Source organism: Crassostrea angulata, chromosome 2 (genome assembly GCF_025612915.1).
Source record: "Crassostrea angulata isolate pt1a10 chromosome 2, ASM2561291v2, whole genome shotgun sequence".
NCBI classification, from domain to species: domain Eukaryota; kingdom Metazoa; phylum Mollusca; class Bivalvia; order Ostreida; family Ostreidae; genus Magallana; species Magallana angulata.
Window position 1 is genome coordinate 35,141,334 of NC_069112.1, and position 20,658 is coordinate 35,161,991.

The following is a 20,658-nucleotide window of genomic DNA, read 5'->3' on the forward strand; positions in this document are numbered from 1 at the left end:
TTATACGGTATTCAATTACGTGTATGTTATAGCAAAAAAAAAAAACTAAAGAAAACAACAAAACAATGCATTTACCATACACTTCAACCTCGCATAAATTGTTTTCGGCATGTGCAGAATAATCTGTGGGATATTTGACATTCGACAATCTCTCGTTGTAATATATGACGTATTGACCATGTACAGGGCATGTTGTGGTGAACACAGCAGGGATAGTGCTTTTATTAAAGTTGTTGTCCTTGAAACATAAAATTCCTTGTGATTTATCTGTTGTATTGGATATATACACTGAAAACCCCAGAAAGGACGATGCGTAGGGTCCTGAAAAAAAGCAGTAAATAAATAAACTACCTATATAAGATTTTTGTAAAATACAGTTTAGATAAAAATAAAACAAAATGTATAGAATATAAAGCAAATAAAATTAAAAAAACAACAATATTGTTTGTTTTTTTGTAGCAGCTTATACTTCTACAGTATATTGTATAGTAAAACTTGTTTACGTCACTATTACTGACATTTAAAGCGTGGATATCCACTTGACGTTACATTTAAATTTAACAGAAGTACAAGCGGTGTTATGCATTTTTAGCCTCTAAATTTAAGATTTAAAGAAAGCTTTAAAAATTTAAAGATACTATATAATATCCCCATTTTAAAAAATGATACAATGCTTAATGTATATGACCTCTATTCTTTTTTGTTGCAACTGACTGAAAAAAACCCCCTGAAAACCTATTATATTTTATTTTAAACCAGGGAGTGGCTTTGGAGTGCGCCGTTTTTTTTTTCTTCAAAATTTTGTTCATCAGGTCTTAAAGCCAAATTTCACTATTATCACTGTCCCAAAAAGGTCTGAAAAAAGACTGTAACCCACCCAATTAAACTTCCAGTTTAATGCATACACCATCTATTCATAAAGACGAAGAGTTGTTAACAAGATTTGCGTTTGTTTCACAAATTAATGTATATGGTATATACTACAAATCCGCAGTGGTGTAAAATGTTTGTAATTTAAAAACACTAGATAAGTTTAAACATATTTTTTGCATATCTTAAACTTAAGTTGCCAGATCAAACATTATTGCCCGATAATTAACTCGCCCTATACTTTCCGCCATGACGTTGACCAGCGTTCTTGGTTACAACGTTCTTGAAAGTTTTATCCATCAACACTAAAATTGCGCATTCAAGAAACGAATAGACTCATCTTATCTATTCAACATTTGTCGTATATTAATTTTTATGTATACTTTTAAGTTCCCGGTAAAAAACTAATTTTATTATAAATAAAATCATTTTTGGCAATTTTGTAAAAATATACTTTTGTGTGTTTTATTTATATCTCTTTGTAAGTCAAGCTTGTAAAATAATGTCTGTGTGCCTGTTAGGGGGATGCTCATTAACAACTATGGTCAAAATACTATGTCATGTTACAGACGGTAATTTGCATTTGTGCACAGCAGGGTCACAGGGGGTAGATTTCAAGATTGTTAAACATAATAGATCAATTAACATGTCCAGCATCCAATCATTATTTGTAATAAATTATTGTCTTATCAGAACCTAGCACATGTAAATTCTCCCTTTCTTATTTTCTCTGAGTTTGCTGCTGGATGTAAATTTTTCCATGAACTTTGTTTTATCTTATCCTTTGTGATCTCCACCAGACCCAAACTACAAATTTGATGTCTTGGATCGCAGGAGAAATTGCAATACGTAGAAGGTATAGGCCACCTATATCATCTACCTAAATTTTATTTGTAATAATGGCTTATCTAGTTCTAATTGTGGGTCACTCTTGCATTCATCGTTTAGAGTACTTTCAATTTCAAAATCGTAGGTCTGGTTGGTACAATTTAGGTTTCGATGGTACAAATATCAAAGTTCAATTTGCGGCTTTTGGTGTATATCAACCAAATTCAGTTTTCCTTCAGATTGGTGGTAAGGATTTGTGTTGAGAAGAAAATCCAGAAAAAATAGTGCGTGATTTTAGTTCGTTGCTGAATCCTTGCTAGTTGCGCATAGTATTTCTCATGTTATAATTGGTCAGTTACTACCGAAGCATTCCAGTTCGTTACAAAGTCAAGGTCATAGATGAAAACGGCGATGTTCAAGGAGCGAAACAATATCTCCTTTTGGAAGCATCGAGGATTATGGGAAAAAATTGAGTCTTTGCTAACGGAAAAGTGCATATTAATAGGTTGGTATGCGGATATATGCGAAAAGCACCCGTGCAGCAATCGGATCGATCAAAATAAGGTAGAACACATTCGGGTTAGAATGTTATGTCGACATCATTTATGTTTTATCAAACTATGTAGTTACTATATGTTCGTATGGTAGTTCAGTCAAGTTATATAGTTTGTAAGGTTTGTTTTTAATTTAATAATACAGAGCATCAGTCAATTCTGGTTACACTCGGTCATCATACCCATTACACTGTCTGGATCCTATTGTTATAACTTATATATGCATCATAGTTTTACTGTTAACCTGGTCATAGGGTGTTTATATGTCTACATACATAATACATATACATTACTGGACTATGTTTGCATCATTATGCATATGGTCTGTTTATGCGTACAATATATGAGCATATATCATACACATACAGTTGTGTATTTACATTTTATTCATTTATTAGGAGCGTATATGTTGTTATCTGTACTTGATGGTCACACTCATTATAGTGTGTTTATTTATCTACATAAATGGTTTATCATTGGTTTGCATCATTATGCATATGGTTAAAGTATGTTTGAGAGCATATAAGCCTATGGTACACATTCAGTTGTGTATTTACATTTCACACATTTACCAGGGGCATATATGATGTCTTCTATACTTAAAGGTCACACTCATTATAGTTTGTTTATATACATGTTTCATAATGTAATTTTGCATGTTTCATCATGTAATTTTGCATCATTATGCATATGGTTTAAGAATGCTTGAGAGCATATAAGCCTATCGTACGCATTCAGGTGTGTATATACATTTCACACATTTACCAGGGGCATATATGATGTCTTTTATACTTAATGGTCACACTCATTATAGTGTGTTTACATACATAGTACAACATGTACCTTTTTGCATCATTATGCATATGGTTTATTTATGGTTGATAACATATAAGCCTATCGTAGGCATTTAGTTGTGTAGTTAAATTCAATTCATTTATCAGGGGCATATATGATGTGTTCTATACTTAAATGTCACACTCAGTATAGTGTGTTAACATACATGTTACAACAAGAACCTGCTTTTGCATCATTATGCATATGGTTTAAGAATGCTTGAGAGCATATAAGCCTATCGTACGCATTCAGGTGTGTATATACATTTCACACATTTACCAGGGGCATATATGATGTGTTCTATACTTAATGGTCACACTCATTATAGTGTGTTTTTTTATCTACATACATAGTACAACATGTACCTTTTTGCATCATTATGCAGATTTTTTATTTATAGTTGACAACAGATACACATATCATGCACATCCTGTTGCACGTACATGGGTGTAATTCTTTATGCAAGCGTGTACATTGCTGGTACATATTTTCATTTTCATATTTTCATTTTCATTAAGGTTATCATTCATGGTATAGCCATTACAATCTTACCAACGAATCCTTATACACAGTATTTCAATAAAGTTGTTGTGCACATTTTGATTACGATTCATCTTGCAACTTATGTATACATTGCCTATGGCTAAAATAATGGTCAAGATCGCCATGCTCTTAATAACATCTACATATTTTAAATGTTATGGTTATTTATTTGAAAAAGGGTTTGTCGGTTCTATTCAGTTCTTTCATAAGACATCATTATAACCATTTCATAGTAGAGTTATATTTGTAGTTGACTAGCATGAAGGTCGCTTCCAATTATAATGGTATTAATGAACGTGTTACTGTTCAAGCATCATTATTGCAGATTTATACAATGGTCTCTCTTAAGATAGAACTAAAACACTGATATAATAAAACTATAAAGCCTTGTATCTATTTATCAGTGAATAATTCAATAATCATCTGCAACAATTAATATTTAAAGTATACTGTAAAACGAGAAAATTTGGCACATACGTATTTTAGCGCAAACGCAAGTGCCAGTGCATTAGCGCAATTATATTTAAGCGCATGCATCTTTTCTTAAAAAAAAAATACAAAAAATGTTGTTGTTTGATAAACGATCACGCCCAAAACTTAGTAATGTGTTCACTCAAGCACGTGAACACAACGACTTTGATTTCTATCTCGCATGCACTGTAAACTGTCGTTGAGAACAATACATTTACTTTTGTGTAAATCGTCAGTAGATAGATATGAAAACTTCATTTATTGGCGATGATGTGTAATTTTTGTTGGTAAACAAATTTGAATTATCGGACTTTGAATTTAACGTGTCGACTTGGACAACACTAGAAGAGTCCCGAAACTAAAAGTGAAATCGAATGCTACATTTACCATGAGTTTCGATCACCATGAGAGAATCTTTTTCACAGTAATTTTACATTAAAAAACACAAAAATAGTTATCGTCTTGTTATCTTTATATCCACTAATCAGAGATCAAAGAAAGTATGATCAATCATGTATTGTCAGCGTTAACGATCGCCACGCTTAATCACATTTTCACCTCGAGGCGCTAAATGGAAGTGGCATGAGGAGAAGCCCAATTTTCAAGGTGCTAATGAGAGATATTAAAAAGCAATTAAAACTGAATTAATAAATCCATGTTTAGGAACTTATACCCGATAACCCATACCGTTTACCTGTGTAATTGTTTAAACAAACACAACAGACAGCATCTGATATTTAAATGAACACTTCTATATAGCCTTAAACATGGACTGACGTTATTGTTTTGCAGCTTGAAGAAATTTAATACATATGGAAAATCGTTGGCGCACTATTAATTTTAGCGCTCAGAGGCAGTTACGCCAAAGGCGGTAAAATTTGTAGTGCGCCATATTTTCTCGTTTTACAGTATTGTATCCCTATTTGTAGAGAGAAGTGGCACTCTGTAACATCCAAATTGTAATGGTTATTATGGTAACGTATACAATATTTATCTGTAATCTGTACATTTAATTTCTACATATGTTTTACGAGCATAAAATAAACTGTATCGAGTAATGTCATATCGTGTAACATTGGTACATTCATACAAAAGCCGTATAAAACTTCCTCACTTTAAACCATGGTAGGTAATTATTCGCTCATATGCTTCAATACGCAGACACCAAAATATCTATAAAACTGTAACGTGTTTTTTCCTGGGTTCTCAGGGATTATATATGAAATCAATTTTTCTCTAACTCTACTTGAGTTAATAATGATTGGTACAATTTTTTTTCTCTAATTGGGTAATGTTCAAATCATTATCAATATTTTATAGGCTGATGTATGAGGTGGGCTTTCCAAACTGTGTGTCTATACCCGATTCCTATTGAGAGAGAGGTACTTGGTATCTTAATCTTCTTCAGAATTACTACACCAAGCACCTTACCTCAATTCCCTGGGTTTCCCTTGACACTAGTCTCTTCTTGACTCTACCTCTCGACTCTGTTCTTCCTTCTTTCTATTTTTCTCTTTATAGTGTCCGCTCTAATCCGCTGTTCACAGGCGACCCTCCCAGATTCTACAGCACAGCTGTTTATATAACCTTGGAGTAGTCCACGTCAAGGGTAGTCAGGTTATTCCATTTCCCAATCCAAATCTAATTTATCACAACGTTTATTGTTATAAGAAATATACATCACATTACCCACGGCTCTTTTATCATGCGTCCCGCATGTCAACTGATTTCCAACATTTTTTTTAAGTTATTTAAAATATATATCATTCAAATATAAAAAAAACAAAACTAACGCGACTTCCTGTTATTGGCTCGCTATAAACCAGTTACTGTTTTTCGGGGGATTTCTTTTCATTTTACTTAATCAAACCAAATTTTTCAACATTTTCACCAATCTCGTGATACTTTCTAATCACTCTGATAATCTTCTGGTGGCCTCTTTTCTTCTTATCATCGACCTTCAAGTTGGTCTGTGTTGCAACGTCTACTTTTTCTCTACCAACAGCCTTACAACAAGAGCAATGGCTCTCTTTCAGTGGTTCTTGTTACGTCGTTTCACAGATCTCTGTTTCTACCTAATGTTCTTTACCCTGTTCCTCTGACAATATAAGCTCTTCTTCTACAGCTTTGCATTTGATACCTGGCAGTCTTGGGGTGTTTATTTTTCGGTTTATTCTTCCGTCCTCCACTTCGTCAAATATCAACAATCCTAAATCTTTATCACAATCTTCTCCAACACCCTTTGGTATAGATTTAACCTGGCTCCGGGATCATGAAACTGTCTTAAATTTAAATTAGAATTTTGTCTGAAATCTAAGATTTAGACTTAGTTAAGATTGCTTACTTAAGTGGATCACAAAATGAGCTAAGAAAAAAACTTAGCTAAGATTTGTCGTAGCTTAGACGTCATAGTAACGCACGCGATTTTTCGACCGAATTGTTAAAAGTTGAACTCTTTTTCGTTTGAAGATTCCTATCGTCTGCATCGTAAACATTATCATGGATAGCATAAGCATTAGCGATAACGAGAAAGCAAAACGACAGCGGAAGATGAACTGGGACCACAAGGAGGAGGTAGTTTTAGTGGAGGAGGTGTCCAAGCGAGAACAGTTGTTGTTCGGGAAGCTGGACGGGCCAGGGAGAACCACGGTCGATAAGGGAAACGCCTGGAAGGAGGTCATGGATTTATTGAGTGCGTAAGTTTTTTTTCTTCTCATCATGCCTATCGAAATATGTTAGATAAGTTATAAAGTTATAAAATCATATTTATAAGATGCTTCAAACAAATATTAGTATAGTTTCTTACTGGATAACATGACAGTTATACATACGTGTTTACACTCTTTCACTTTTACAAAGGGAAATAACTTCAATAGCAAGTCCACAAAGGGAAAAACCTAGACTATAAATAGAAATACATGTATTTACATGACCAAACTCATATAATTTTATAACTCGTCTATTTTCATGCCATTCATATATAAATTGATATATGCATAAGTATATAGCTGTAACACTTCAATTAGAAGATTTGCAACCCAAAACGATATTTTTTTCAAGGATTTTAGAATTAAGATTTATAAAATAAAATTTTCTTTACAACATACTTTGCCATAATTTGTATTTCAAATATTATAGTTTCTCATCATTGTGATAAATTATTTAAGATTTGTTTGTAATTTGACATGTATATTTTTTATACATACATAAAGAATATAAATTAATTTATTAAACCAAATGTGAATAAAGAATGAATAAATTAAATTAGGGCCCCTAATTTGGGGAAATAGATTGATTTGATTTGCATAAATATGTTTTCTTCATTAAATTGCAGTAAAATATGTGTATAATTGTTAGATAAATTCATTGCTCTTTTTTCTTAGCGGAAATGTAAATTCTCAAAGAACTGTTCCAGAAATTAAAAAAAAGTATCAGAACATCAAGCAGAAAGGTAAAATACTAGTATATCTTGCTAAATTTAATTGAAAGTTTTATTTACATTATTTATACAGTATACTGGGGTTTCATCAATATTCATTGAATACCAATTTTTCGTGGATTTCGTTGTTAAGTTAAATTGATCCACGATATTAAATGTTCATTGAAGTTCAATTTCAACTATAGTCTGTCCCAAGATATTTATGCAGCACATTTGGACGATTTTTATTAAAAATACACATCCCTGCGGCACGTCTTTTAACCCCAAGGAACCCCAAGGAACCCCAAGAAAAACCCCAAGGAACCCCAATTATAGAATGTAATTACTATTAATACCCTAGGGGGTCTCATTAGAGTGCAAGGGTCACCCCTCGGCACCCCAAGGATACCCCATGGATACCCCAAGGAACCCCAAAGATGCCGAAATAATACAGATTTATAACTCTTGATACACCATAGAACCCAAAGGAACCTCAAGGATACCCTAATGATAAAACAATTATACTCTTGGTACCCCTGGGGACTCATTAGTATCCAAGACCCGCCTCTCAGAACCCCAGGGAATCCCATGGATATCCAAGGAACTCCAAGGATACCCTAATAATACAGATTTATAACTTCTGATACACCATAGAACCCAAAGGATACCCTAATAATACAAAATTAAAACTCTTGATACCCCTGGGGACTCATTGACTTTCCAGACACACCTGTAAGAACCACAGGGATATCCCAAGGAACTCCACGAATACCCCAATAATACAGAATCATAATTCTTGATACACCATAGAACCCCAAAGATATCTCAAGGAACCCCAAAATTACCCCAAGGATACCCTAATAATACAAATTTAAAATTCTTGATAACCCTTGGGACTCATTGTTATCCCTTACACATCCTACAGATACTTCAAGAAACTCCAAGGATACCAGTACACCAGTAATTTAAATTTTATAACTTTGGATATCCCAAGGAACCCTAAGGATACCCTAATAACACAATTTTATATCTCTTGATACACCTTGGGGTCTTTTTGATATCCCAAACACCATAAGGTATCCCACTGAACCCCATGGATACCCCATGGAACTTAAATGATACTCTTTTGATACAGATTCATAAAAGTTGATACCCCATAGAACCTAATGGAACCCCCAGGGGACTCATTGGTATCCCATACTTACCTCTAAAAAGCCTAGGGAACCCCACGGAAATCCCAAGAAACTCTAAAATATACCCTAATAAAACAGACTTACCGGTATAAATCTTTATACACCATAGAAAAGGATACCCTAATGATACAAATTTAAAACACTTGATAGGTCATCACTAGGTATCCCAAGGAACCCTTTGGAACTCCAATGATACATCCATACATCTATGACCTTTGATACACCAGGGCACTTAGTGTATACCATTAATACTCTGTGTAATTTGGTTCAATTGGAGACCATAATACATCATATGCTTCTGGCATACTCCGAGTAGTGGAGGGATCGGAAACCCTTGACTTAGGAAGATGAATTCATCTATTCTCTATATTGCTTCAAAACAGTTTGAATTATAAGATGGTTTATACCTGATGTGTATACACAACTTGCACAAGCATTGTTAATAGTGTTGTCAAGATGAACAATTTTTAATCATTGATCAGTTAAAAAGGTCAATTTACATAATCGATTTTGATATTAAGATCAATTCTATTCAAGAATCAAAATTCGGTGGCCACACATAGTCACCGATTATCTTCGTACTTTAAAATTTGATAGATTTTAATAAGTAATAAAGCCTAACAACATTTATTTGTTGCTATGTGGTCCTGTTGTCATGGTAACAGAGCATAAAGATATAAAAATGACATTTTAATGCTTATTAGAGATATTATTGTAAGTAATGAACATAACCTGGGGCTTTTAGGAATGAATAAATTATTGAACAAAACAAAATTGTCATTTTTCAAATAAAACACTTATGGGGAAACACATCTTTTAAAAGTGTTTCCATGGTAACTAAAGAGAAATTTCAGAATATGATTTTATCTTTAAATATGAATAATAATTGTAAATCTCTGTTTTTTTGGTACACACTATCATGGTTTTTCAAATCAGAATTCAAAAATAAAAATTGAAAACCGTTGCTATTGTAACAAGCTGAAAAATAAAGTATTTTTAAGAATAAGGTTACCCAGAGATGTTTTTATGATATTCCATTGAGTCATTCGGTATTAATCAGAAATATGTCTTACAGTAAAACCATTGGGGTGGTTATTAGATTCTATCATTTGGGTACCTTGGGGTTCCTAACTTCATACAGGTATCATTGGGGTACCAATAGTTGACCCGTAGACTCCAATGAGTATCCTTGGGTATCAATAGTTATAAATTCTTATCATTGTGGTATCCTTGAGGTTACTTGAGGTGACCCTTGATATCAATGAGATTCCTGGGGTATCACTTGATACTAATTTCTATTATTGGGGTTCTTATGAGTATCCTTGGGGTTCCTAGGGGTATCCTTGGGATACTTGGAGGTGACCCTTGGATTCCAGTGAGATCCCTTCGGTATTAATAGTTATTAATTTCTATCATTGGGGGTACCTTGGGGTGAGCCTTGGACTTGAATGAGACCCCTGGATTTTCAGTGGTTAATAATTTCTATCATTGGGGTTCGTAGGGGTATCCTAGGGTTTCCTTGGGGTACTAAGAGGTGACCCGTGAACTCCAATGAGACCCCTTGGGTATTAATAGTTATTAATTTCTATCATTGGGGTTCCTTAGGGTATCCTTGGTGTTTCCTTGGGGGTTCCTTGGGGTTAAAAGACGCACCCCATACCTGTGAAAGAAGTGCAATTGAAATAGTTGAAAGGGATATTTTCCAAGATAATATCATTGACACATTATCATCTTTCACTCGGAAAAATTCACAGGAACAAAAACAGATTCCTTACGGAGATTTATAATGGGGAGTGTTAACATCTTTTCTCCATTCGGAATACACTCGGAATACATCGCGCAATTTTTCAACATTATCATCCGGGCTTGCTGCAATACAAAATTTCCGTAGACATCACAATATTTAGCATTGTATTGAAACCTGATAAGCTAACAGGGGCGTTTCGACTGAGAAATCTTGGAAATTTTTCATACTTTTGAATGAACATCGTTTGAATCCTGAGGTATTTATAAATATCAAGCAATTAAGCCAAATGTTAATCCAGAATATCTTGGGACAGAGTATAACATTTTGTGTTGATAGGATCATTGGCCAGGATATTACGTATCCTTGAAACTGTGGTTTTCAAAAAATCCACGAAAATTGAAAACCACGAACATTAATGAAACCACAGTATTGCTTACACAAAATAATGATTAAATCATATCCAATAATCCAAACATAACTTAGGTAGGTTTGTTTTATATTGTTTTAAATAATTAAATTGCATCAATTTTGATGAACTTATATAATTGCAGCAAAAGAAAAGAGAAGCGCCATCTTGCATCCAAGGACTGGGGGTGGGAAGAAGCCCTCCTCTCCCAACCTAAGTGAACAACTTTTGTTGGATAGCTTGGAAGGCAGACCAAGTTTATGTGGCCTTCCATGTAGAATAGACAGTGCAAGTGGTAAATATATATAATTGATGATACATGCATCAGATTCATAACTATGTTTAATTTGTTTATACACCAATCAAGGATCCTTAGGAAACACACACACACAAATATATCATGATTATGACAAATAGTGGTTGAAATTTATGGAAAGAATGTACAAATCCAAAAAGCTAAATTAAAGGATAACTCAGTATCATATGTTTTATGTTTTTTAGAGCCAGCTAGTTTACTTTGTCTGACACCACAACTGACACCCGGCATAGAGTGTCCTACACAGCATCCTACCAGCTCAGTGAATCAGCAACCTGGGCCATCGTCAGCATCCACTCTGCCCTCTCTACCAACTAGACCGACGCCTTCATCACAGAAAATTACAGCAGAAACGCTGCTGCATGAAGAACTTCAGAACATCAGAAAGAGAAGAAAATTGATCAAAGATCAGCAGCAACTAGTTCTTCTCCAGAAACATTACCTTATGTTGAAGATCAAAGAGAGAGACCCATTTTTTGATTTAGATTTCTTAAATGAAATCTTATTTTTAAGGGTAATTTAATCATATTGTAATTAACAACTTATATTCATGTCCCCACAGTTTAGCATTTTGTTTATCAAACTTTCAGCTGTTCAATTTGACTTAATTCTCCTTTGAGCTATGGACTTTTTGTTTTGAATTTAATTACATGTATATTTAATTTACCTATATACCAGTGATACTTAATCTTAAAGATTCATGCAGTTCCTTAGTTAATGTTGATTGACTTACTGATATTTTCCTATTTTTTAGTTAAAAATATATGTGCAGGGCCAGATGCTGTTGGGGGCATTTACTCTCTCTCTCTCTCTCTCTCTCTCTCTCTCTCTCTCTCAGAGAGAGACACTGTTAAAAAAAACTTTCTTCTCTCACTGATGTTCGATTTTATCTTGAAATTTACCATATTTGTTTGATAGACAAATTAGAAAGCATTTTCTATATTCTATTCTGTTGAATGTGAATTGCATTTTATTAGGCCCTCGCTCAGCGGATGCCCTATATAAGTGATCAGTTCGTTTGTTCCTCCATCTATCCTTCCATCCATCCATCTGTCCATCCTACATTTCTTGTCCGGAGCATACATGTACCTTCTTTCCCCTTCGCCCCATCAGGCTCATACTTCTAAAAGCAGGGCCCTTTGAGATGGCCACCATCTCAATGATATCTAGTTCTAATATATCTTATATATGTGTCAATCGCAAAAATACATTAAGCCTTGTTACTAGGGTAAACCTTTTATGTGTAAACTTTTGCAGATTTTTAATGCTGAAAATGTAAAAAAGCTTACGGTATATGTAATTTGGGTAAATTAATTCACTTTAGTTTGAAAATAAGACAAGATTTCCATAAACAGTCAAATTAGTTCTTAATCTTATATGTACACTTTTGTAATTGTTCATACAATAAGAAGTTTTTTCCTGTGAGAAGAAATGAACTTAATAACAAACAAAACTGATTGAATTTGATTAAACTTCATTGATTATTAAGGACATGTTTAATAATTCCACAATTCAACAGATTAATACAATTATTTAACTAATTTGTTATTATAAGATATATATATATATATATATATATATATATATATATATATATATATATATATATATATATATATATATATATTTTACTGTGAACTAATACATGTATAAGTAAATTATTCAATGTTACATTTCATTACATTTGCTTTCAAATGAAATTTAAATGACACAATGTTAATACAATAAATTACAAGCGTTGTTATCAGTTAATTGTCTTATTTTCTTTTTTTTATGGAATCAAATTACAAAGTACTAATTATTAAATTAAAAATGAAGATATTGAAAGTTATAATGTACATGTATATAAAAGACAAGTACAACTCATAAGAGACAATTAATTTACAACATCAGTAAAAGTCAGCTAGAGGATGACCACAATGATTGATCTGATAGTAATTAATTTCTACAGCTTTCACATTACAGAAAAACAGGAAGATGGGTGATTTATTTATATTGTTATGGAAATGAGAGAGAGAAAGAGAGAGAGAGAGAGAGTGCAGAGAGAGAGAGAAATCCAAGAGTGAGAAGAGTAAATAGAGTAAACAGAGAGTATAATAGATAAAGAGAAAAAGTATAAAGAAATTTAGGAGAATGAGGAATAGATATATAAAGAGCTAGTGTTAAGAGAGAGAGAGAGTTGGAGAGAGAAAAAGAGTAGATAAAGAGGAGAGATAGAGAGAGAGAGAGTGTGTGTGTCTGAGAGAGAATAGTAGATAGAGATAGTATTATAGATAAAGAGGAAAAGTATAAGGAAATTTAAGAGAATGAGAAGATAGAGAAAGGGTATAAAGAGAGAGGAGTGCATGGATAGAGAGAGTGGAGATCTTTCAATTCGGAATAAACTAATAAATGGAAATAAACCTAATTAATTATATTTATTTTGTCACTGATAAATGTTTAGTCAGAAATACTGGTAGTTAGATTAATGATCAAAACATTGCCTGGCAATGAATTCACGGTAACCAAAGCCGTTGTTGTTCGCTGGGTCTCCAATCTCCTGGATGTCTGGTCCAGCTATTGTCAGGTCATCTAGACTGAGAGTTACAATGTCCTGTCGCAGGATGCCGACATTATGCAAAACCACACAAGCGACAACATACTGACATGCTCTACCTGGGTCTGTCCGCAACCCAACTGCTAAACAGGGGAACCTCCTCTTGAGAATTCCGTATGTTTGCTCTATGAGTACGCGGGTACGGCATAAGGCTGTGTTGTACCTCTCCCGATACCTCATATCGTTGGTGGCGGTGAATGGGGTCATCAGGTATGTCCTGCAGGGATATCCGGAGTCGCCCAGGAGTAATCCATCATGCTGACCTGAAATTATTTAAATACCAAATTAAACTAACCAAAATTTCATAAAACATGTACTGCATGCTTGGTTTAAGTTTTTTATTCATAATGCCACAATTTTATCATTCAAATCCAAGAATGATTATGTTGTGACTTGTGAGGAAGTTAATTATATATATATATATATATATATATATATATATATATATATATATATATATATATATATATATATAATATATCTCTCTGCTGCATGTAAGTTATTTAATTAAGTCATTTTGGTCATCATGCACATCAAAACTTCCTTTAATTAAGCACATATAATTTTACATGTATATACATTTGTATTTAATTTTGAATGACTACAAAGATTTCTGAAAGCTGTCCAGCAATTGGACAAAAAAAGAAATGCATGAGGACTAGCTGACATTGAGTGTTTGACTGAAATTAAAGATAGACTAGCTGTTGAATGGGTCAAAATATTATAACCCCTCCCCCATAATTTATGTTTAGGCACCTACCATTTTCAAACTGATGGCATAAAGTACTCTCTCTGAAGACCCTTGAGTCATGACAAGATCCTGGCCATTTTGCCACACAGTTGGTTACCAAAAAATTGGTGTCACATGTCATCTGAAAACAAAATCAAATACTGATTTGTTTTTATTCCATTTCTAAACAATATTTTATTCAGTATAAGTTATTGAATATGATAAGGTAGCCAACACAGCCTATATTTAGCCTTGTCCTGTGGATTGGAATTATATAATTTAGCACCTGTTTTGTCATATATGTTGTTCAAAACAAAAAGTGAGATCAATACACTTATCAAAATAGATATATATGTCACTTGTTAGTGGTCTTGTATTTTCATCAATATATAATCATTTTAAATTTAATGCCTAGAACCAAAATTAACATTTACCATGACATTTAGGGAGTGGTATCCCTTTCTATTGACATAATCCGGCTCATTTTCAGAGGGTGTTTGAATCCTGATGAAAGTGCCATCCACACAACCTAGCACATTTGGAAATCCTACAATATTTAAAAAAATTCATTATAAATACCTAAGTATTAGAATTTAAATTTCTGATTAATAGCTAGTCATTTATTATATATTTCCTAACAATGCAACTATATGTATGCATTTATTTGACACATATGATGCGTTTAATTTGAACAAAAGACAAAAGATGATCTGAATGAACTGTATATAACTACATGTAGATAATTAGGCCTTTTATAAAGATATTTTTGCAGTTACCCCCACCCCCCCCCCCTTTCCCACTCCATTGAAGAAAAAATTATGCACACACATCTATATTATGTTTACAAATAATATGGTTGGTAAAAAATATAATAATTTTTTTATAGGATTGATTTTTTTAAAACGTTAACATTAAACTATTAAAAAAAAAAAGGTTGGGACGATAAGTATGGACCGAAATGCCTATGGGCTGAAAGGTATGGACCATATCGAAAGGGGGCGCTATTGTTTGTCTACAATGTGAAGGTCACATCTTAGTTGAGGAAATCGGGATAATTCTTACCTGCGATGGCATGGAACTTCCTTTTCACGTTTAATGCCTCCTGACCGGTCGGAAAGCGGATGAATCTTCCGACAGCATTGGCGATAGCCGAGGCAACTCTCCGGATACATCGTCCAGCCGTGGCCTTTGACACATGCACGGTATCTCCAAGGAGCTGGTGGAAAGCCCCAGTCGCCACAAACCTCTGGAACACCAAAAGTTGAAGCATTGGTGGGAGAGCCATGGACCTCCTCGTTCCATGACTCACCGTATCGGCAATCATATCACAGATATATATTATAGTGGGCCGACGAAAACGATACCTCTCAAAGAGTTCGTCGTCTGTCCGTAATTCTAATGGATTGAGACGGTCTCGAAACATGCGCGGACGAGGGAGCCGCCTTCTCTGATCATTTCTTCTTAAAAATCCAACAAGTGCCGCCATTTTGAAGTTACTTAGTAACAATCTTTATTATACTTAAGTTTGCCTAATAGCAGTCTTAAGATTTAATACAATATTGAAGGCTTAACCCTAAGTCATTTTTTTGTGATCCACAACTTCCACAGAACAATCTTAAAATTTAAGTGCAAATTTATTGACTTAAGTCTGACTTAAGATTTAAGACAGTTTCATGATCCCGGAGCCCGGTCTTGCGTAGCCGTTCTCACTTGGTCGTCACCGTGGACTTTTTTGATTTGCATGTTTGATGTGCCTAGTTAAAATTGTCTTTTTCCCAAAGGCTTGATCACAAAACTTGCATTCAAACTTCCGTTTGTACATGTCTTCCAAACTACAAGCCAACAAATGGTTACTCCACTTATCTTCAAACTGAAGTCAAAACAAGGATCTTGAACTCATCAATTTTTCATTATTTTCTGTCAATCGTATATGGGAACACCCAATGTGGCCTTGTAACTGTAATGCATGCTCCACCCTTTTCTAATACATCTCACTTTGAGATACGTCTACTAGACACTAACTGGATTTAAGGAAATCATGACCTAATATTCCGTCGGCTTTCATGTTAGCTACAACAGCCGTACATGTAAAGTTGGATTCTAAAATTTCCTTTTTCTTTAACTTCCGAAGGGGTTCAATCTGCACCCACTATGTTTTGTGTAACTGGTTTCAAACACAAATGCCCAGCTTTCTCTATCTTTTCAAATATTCCATCACCAAGATCACCAAGATTTGATAATGTTGCACCGGTATCAACTAGCAAATTGCATGGAACCATGTCAGCGCGTTGATAAATAAACCAAATTCTGTACCGACTGTATCTTTTGTTGACCCAACCTCTCGACTATATTCTTCCTTCTTTCTATTTTCTTTATTTCTATCGTGTCCGCTATACTCCGCTGTTCACAGGCGACTCTCCAGATTCGACAGCATAGCTGTTTATATAACCTTGGAGAAGTCCACGCCAAGGGTAGTCAGGTTATTCCATTTTCCCACCCAAATCTAATTGCTAGCGCTCTCGAGCGCTAGCAACTACGTTAGTCTTTTTCACTGGAATACGCATGCTCGACTCCATAGTGGGGGATTCTGGGAATACTGTACTACTGTAGATAAACTGTACTATTTGAATTTCGTTTTATCATCCTCACATGAAGTTTTGTGTTTTATTGAAAATATCAAAAAATAACAGTAGCTTAGGTCTTAATGCAAAGTTATTTTAAATATAATAAATAGCTGGCTTTATCTTAAATTCCTTCAAGCTCGGAAAACAACCTCGCATATGTTTTCCGAGCTTGCCGAAAAGGCCCGAGAAGATACGATTGCTACACAACAGCACCAATGGTTCTTGAAAATTTTCACCTCGAAATTGAAATAACAGTAGAAACATAATGATTTAGTCACAGTCAATGAGCTATGCCACTGCCGATGTGAAGCCCACTCTAGATTCACAATTCTAGTTAAATTGAGACACTGTGCCTTCTTATTGTTTATTAATCGATTCAGGAATTTTAATCAATGATTTAGAAATCTGATTCTTGTTTTAGGGAGGCTACGGCGCTAGCTTACCAATCTTTTTAAAAGATAAGCTTGTTTATCACAACGTTTATTGTAATACCGCATAATCATTACAAAACGATTATATTCTAGAAAATGCTAAATTTTCACCTGAGTAATAAGACAATAGGAAATAAAGGGTGTGACAGCAATCTGCACGACGTGCTCTTGTATTTTTAGATATCATGTATCTGTGACAGATTTGTTTTGTACTTCACACATCTTGTCTAATTGTTTATTTTTCTTTAATTTCAGGTTCTGTAATTTAACTATGAGCGTTTAAATGAAATGGTCACATAAGAGGTATTGCAAACTTGGCATTATATAAAATATAGTTCAACATTCCCAGACTTTCCGTTTGCTAAGTTTAAGATTCTTTTCTTTTTTATAATTTTATAATGGTAATGACTATTTGTCCACTGTATTGTTCATAAAACAGGGAAGGTTTAGATTTACCGTTATTGGAGTAGAGTGAAGTTGCTGCATTGATTTAGTTTTACACATGCGTTTTTTTGTGATGCAGAACAGATATGTTCTAGTAATGTATATTAACAGTTTGTTTTAAGCAATTTTAAACAGCCATGCAAATATAATTGTCATTCAGTTGTTAAGAACATTGTAATTAATAGGATACATCTCTGTCATTCAGTCAACTGTCTGATTGACAGAGCTATGTCATTTAGTCACATTAAAGTAACATTTCAATGGCAGACTTTATTATGTTTACATTTTTGTTATCTCAGATTTGTATTAAATTAATACGAGTAGTTTGTGACGGGTTGTTATTCGGGGTTCAGCCACCCTACCCCATTTTTTAGTTGGGTTAATTGGTATGTAATGTAGCAAGGGAGATACTTTTTACAGCTGTGGAATTCCGGAATAAGGGGTGATGGGTTTTAAGTTTTATATCTGATAAATCCCGCCAAATAAAAATAATTGTTCACGGAGTTCTCTTCTTCTTGTTTAGTTAAGATATGGGTTTTATTACCTCAATTCATGTTATTACTATTTTCTTGATCTAGTTATGTGTAACTATGCGTATCAACAGAATTGTTGCAGAAGCTTTTGTTTCTTTGTAGATGAATTTTGCGAAAGTAGCATGTATGCATGTACCTAGTCTCGTGGTGTAACGATTCTGTTGAAAAAAATAATTTGTTATTTAAAAAAGTATCTACGAAAGCCGAGAAGGATCATTCGAGATACGAGATTCAAAATACGAGATTCGAAATACGGGATTCAAGATTCGAAATTCGAGATTCAATATCAAATTAACCAATCAAATCAAGGATCTGAAAACACGTATCCTAGCGACATCAAACTGTTCTAAATAAAGATTATTAGTACATGCTCTTATATACAAATAAATGCTATATTTACTTCTCCCTAGCTAACTAACTAATTTTACATATAGAATATTCAAGTAGACTAGTAATAATGCAGTGTGTTTCGCAGATCTAAGTGATTTTGTTTGCCCTGGTGCATTTCAACCTGATGCGTTTGAACCCTGGGGTATTTCACCACCGATAGTTTAAACCCCGACTTTATTCACCCTTTTTGTGTAAAAATGTGGTTATGATAGAGAGCTTCACAAGCAGAGGCAGTTTTTGTTTCGGTAGGGGGGTCCTGGGCCAATTTTCAATAATTTTTTCTATGTTAATTAAATAAGCTTCAATTTTCCCGAGGAAAGTCCAGACCCCCTGACCCCCTCCTTTATAGAACCCCTCCGCGCATGAAGATTAGTATCTAAAACATGTTTTAATCTAAATATAAATAATTAGTCAAGGTTTCACCAATAAATAGAAGCATTAGTTATCGTTTTTTATGTATACAGGCATACACTAGTACTGTAATGATTATAAACTAATCATTGAAATATTATCACATCATACGGAATTATTAATTATTACAAATTGTTTTTCCCTTTTCTTGAGTAAACAACTTTTTATGAGTCTTACTTTTGGCATTGTTTTCAATATAGAAGGAAACATATTCTGTACAATTAAAGGTAGGTATAATAGGGTGCCAATTTGTTCACATTGCCGATTTCTTGTGCAGAGAACAGTACAATTTTAAAAATTTGATTGTGCTTGAATTTTTCAAAATCTATTGTTGTAGTTTGTTATAAATCATTCATTGATATATCAACAAGAAAAAATAGAAGGTATAGACAAGCATATGTATTACACCCAAGTTAAGTGTCTCTGTAGTTTCCTACCCCCCCCCCCCCACCCCCCAACGCATCAAAATTGACAATAATTGCATATAAATCATATAAAAGTTTACTCTGTATGTAAGTAACTCTATAAAGATGTAAATAAGCATTGCAAAAATGTGTATACTTAATATGCTACTACATTACACTTGCCAGATAAAATGTTATCAGGGTGAAGCTACAAGGGACGAGAAGTGCAAATTTACCAATTTGTCGCCATACACATAGAACACCAAATAAAGAAACTGTGTGTGGTGTGGGGAATGCATAGAAGATGGCGGCAAATTATCTCAAATAACCAGTGCGGAAACCAACAAATAGGCTGTTAGTTGTTACCTATCCTGCAAATACATTTATAAAAAATGTAATCGTCACATAACATAGCCGATTAAGTTAATGTTTACATATGGTCAACGTACATGTAATTCCAATGTACATGGAGGTGGACGTATCAGGCGGGGATCCAGAAAAATTATCTCCAAAAATGATCGGTTGAATTACATTAAATGCTTTGAAAATTGTTTTAAACTATCGCGCGGGTCAAAATGCATGATAGAAGCTATGTACAGTGTAATTGAAAACTTTCATTTTATATATATCTATATGTAGTATTACCTATTATAACAAATGAGAGTATAGCCCAACTGCCACAAACAATACATGTCTTTTACCGGCACCACCCTCTCCCCATAAAAATGAAACAATTGTCGTTTTATTTGCTAAACATGTGTGGGGTTCAATATTTTTTTCTAAAGGACATACCCGATTAGAATTGAAAAATGAATCGTTTAAAACTAATTTTTTCAATTTTTTTTAGATTCATTTAGTTATATTTTGGTCCATTTGGGTCAATAGATGCATTAGCGCAGCTCTAATTTATATATA

General features: G+C 33.8%; 3 protein-coding genes across 4 annotated transcripts in view; 1 reads left to right on the forward strand and 2 right to left on the reverse strand.

Annotated features, from left to right (window-relative positions):
* Positions 1-20,658, reverse strand: part of LOC128174257 (receptor-type tyrosine-protein phosphatase zeta-like) — an 80,251-nt gene that overhangs the window by 41,992 nt on the left and 17,601 nt on the right. The window contains exon 3 of the mRNA XM_052839852.1: positions 76-321. Coding sequence (XP_052695812.1) covers positions 76-321 — 246 coding nt within the window. The remainder of the gene's footprint in view (positions 1-75; positions 322-20,658) is intronic.
* On the forward strand, positions 5,341-12,734 carry LOC128173792 (uncharacterized). The gene is made up of 4 exons (XM_052839462.1): positions 5,341-6,796; positions 7,484-7,551; positions 11,010-11,159; positions 11,366-12,734. The coding sequence occupies exons 1-4, from the start codon at positions 6,600-6,602 to the stop codon at positions 11,701-11,703; spliced, it is 753 nt and encodes a 250-aa protein (XP_052695422.1). The 5' UTR covers positions 5,341-6,599; the 3' UTR covers positions 11,704-12,734.
* Positions 12,820-19,767, reverse strand: LOC128173781 (putative nuclease HARBI1). 2 transcript variants are annotated; one of them, XM_052839453.1, is made up of 4 exons: positions 15,569-19,767; positions 14,941-15,035; positions 14,537-14,648; positions 12,820-14,039 (listed from the first exon to the last, which is right to left on the reverse strand). In XM_052839453.1, exons 1-4 carry the CDS (start codon positions 15,990-15,992, stop codon positions 13,645-13,647), a joined length of 1,026 nt encoding a protein of 341 aa, XP_052695413.1. In that variant the 5' UTR covers positions 15,993-19,767; the 3' UTR covers positions 12,820-13,644. The 2 variants fall into 2 exon arrangements, with proteins under 2 accessions (XP_052695413.1, XP_052695412.1); XM_052839452.1 differs by having other exon boundaries at positions 14,941-15,053.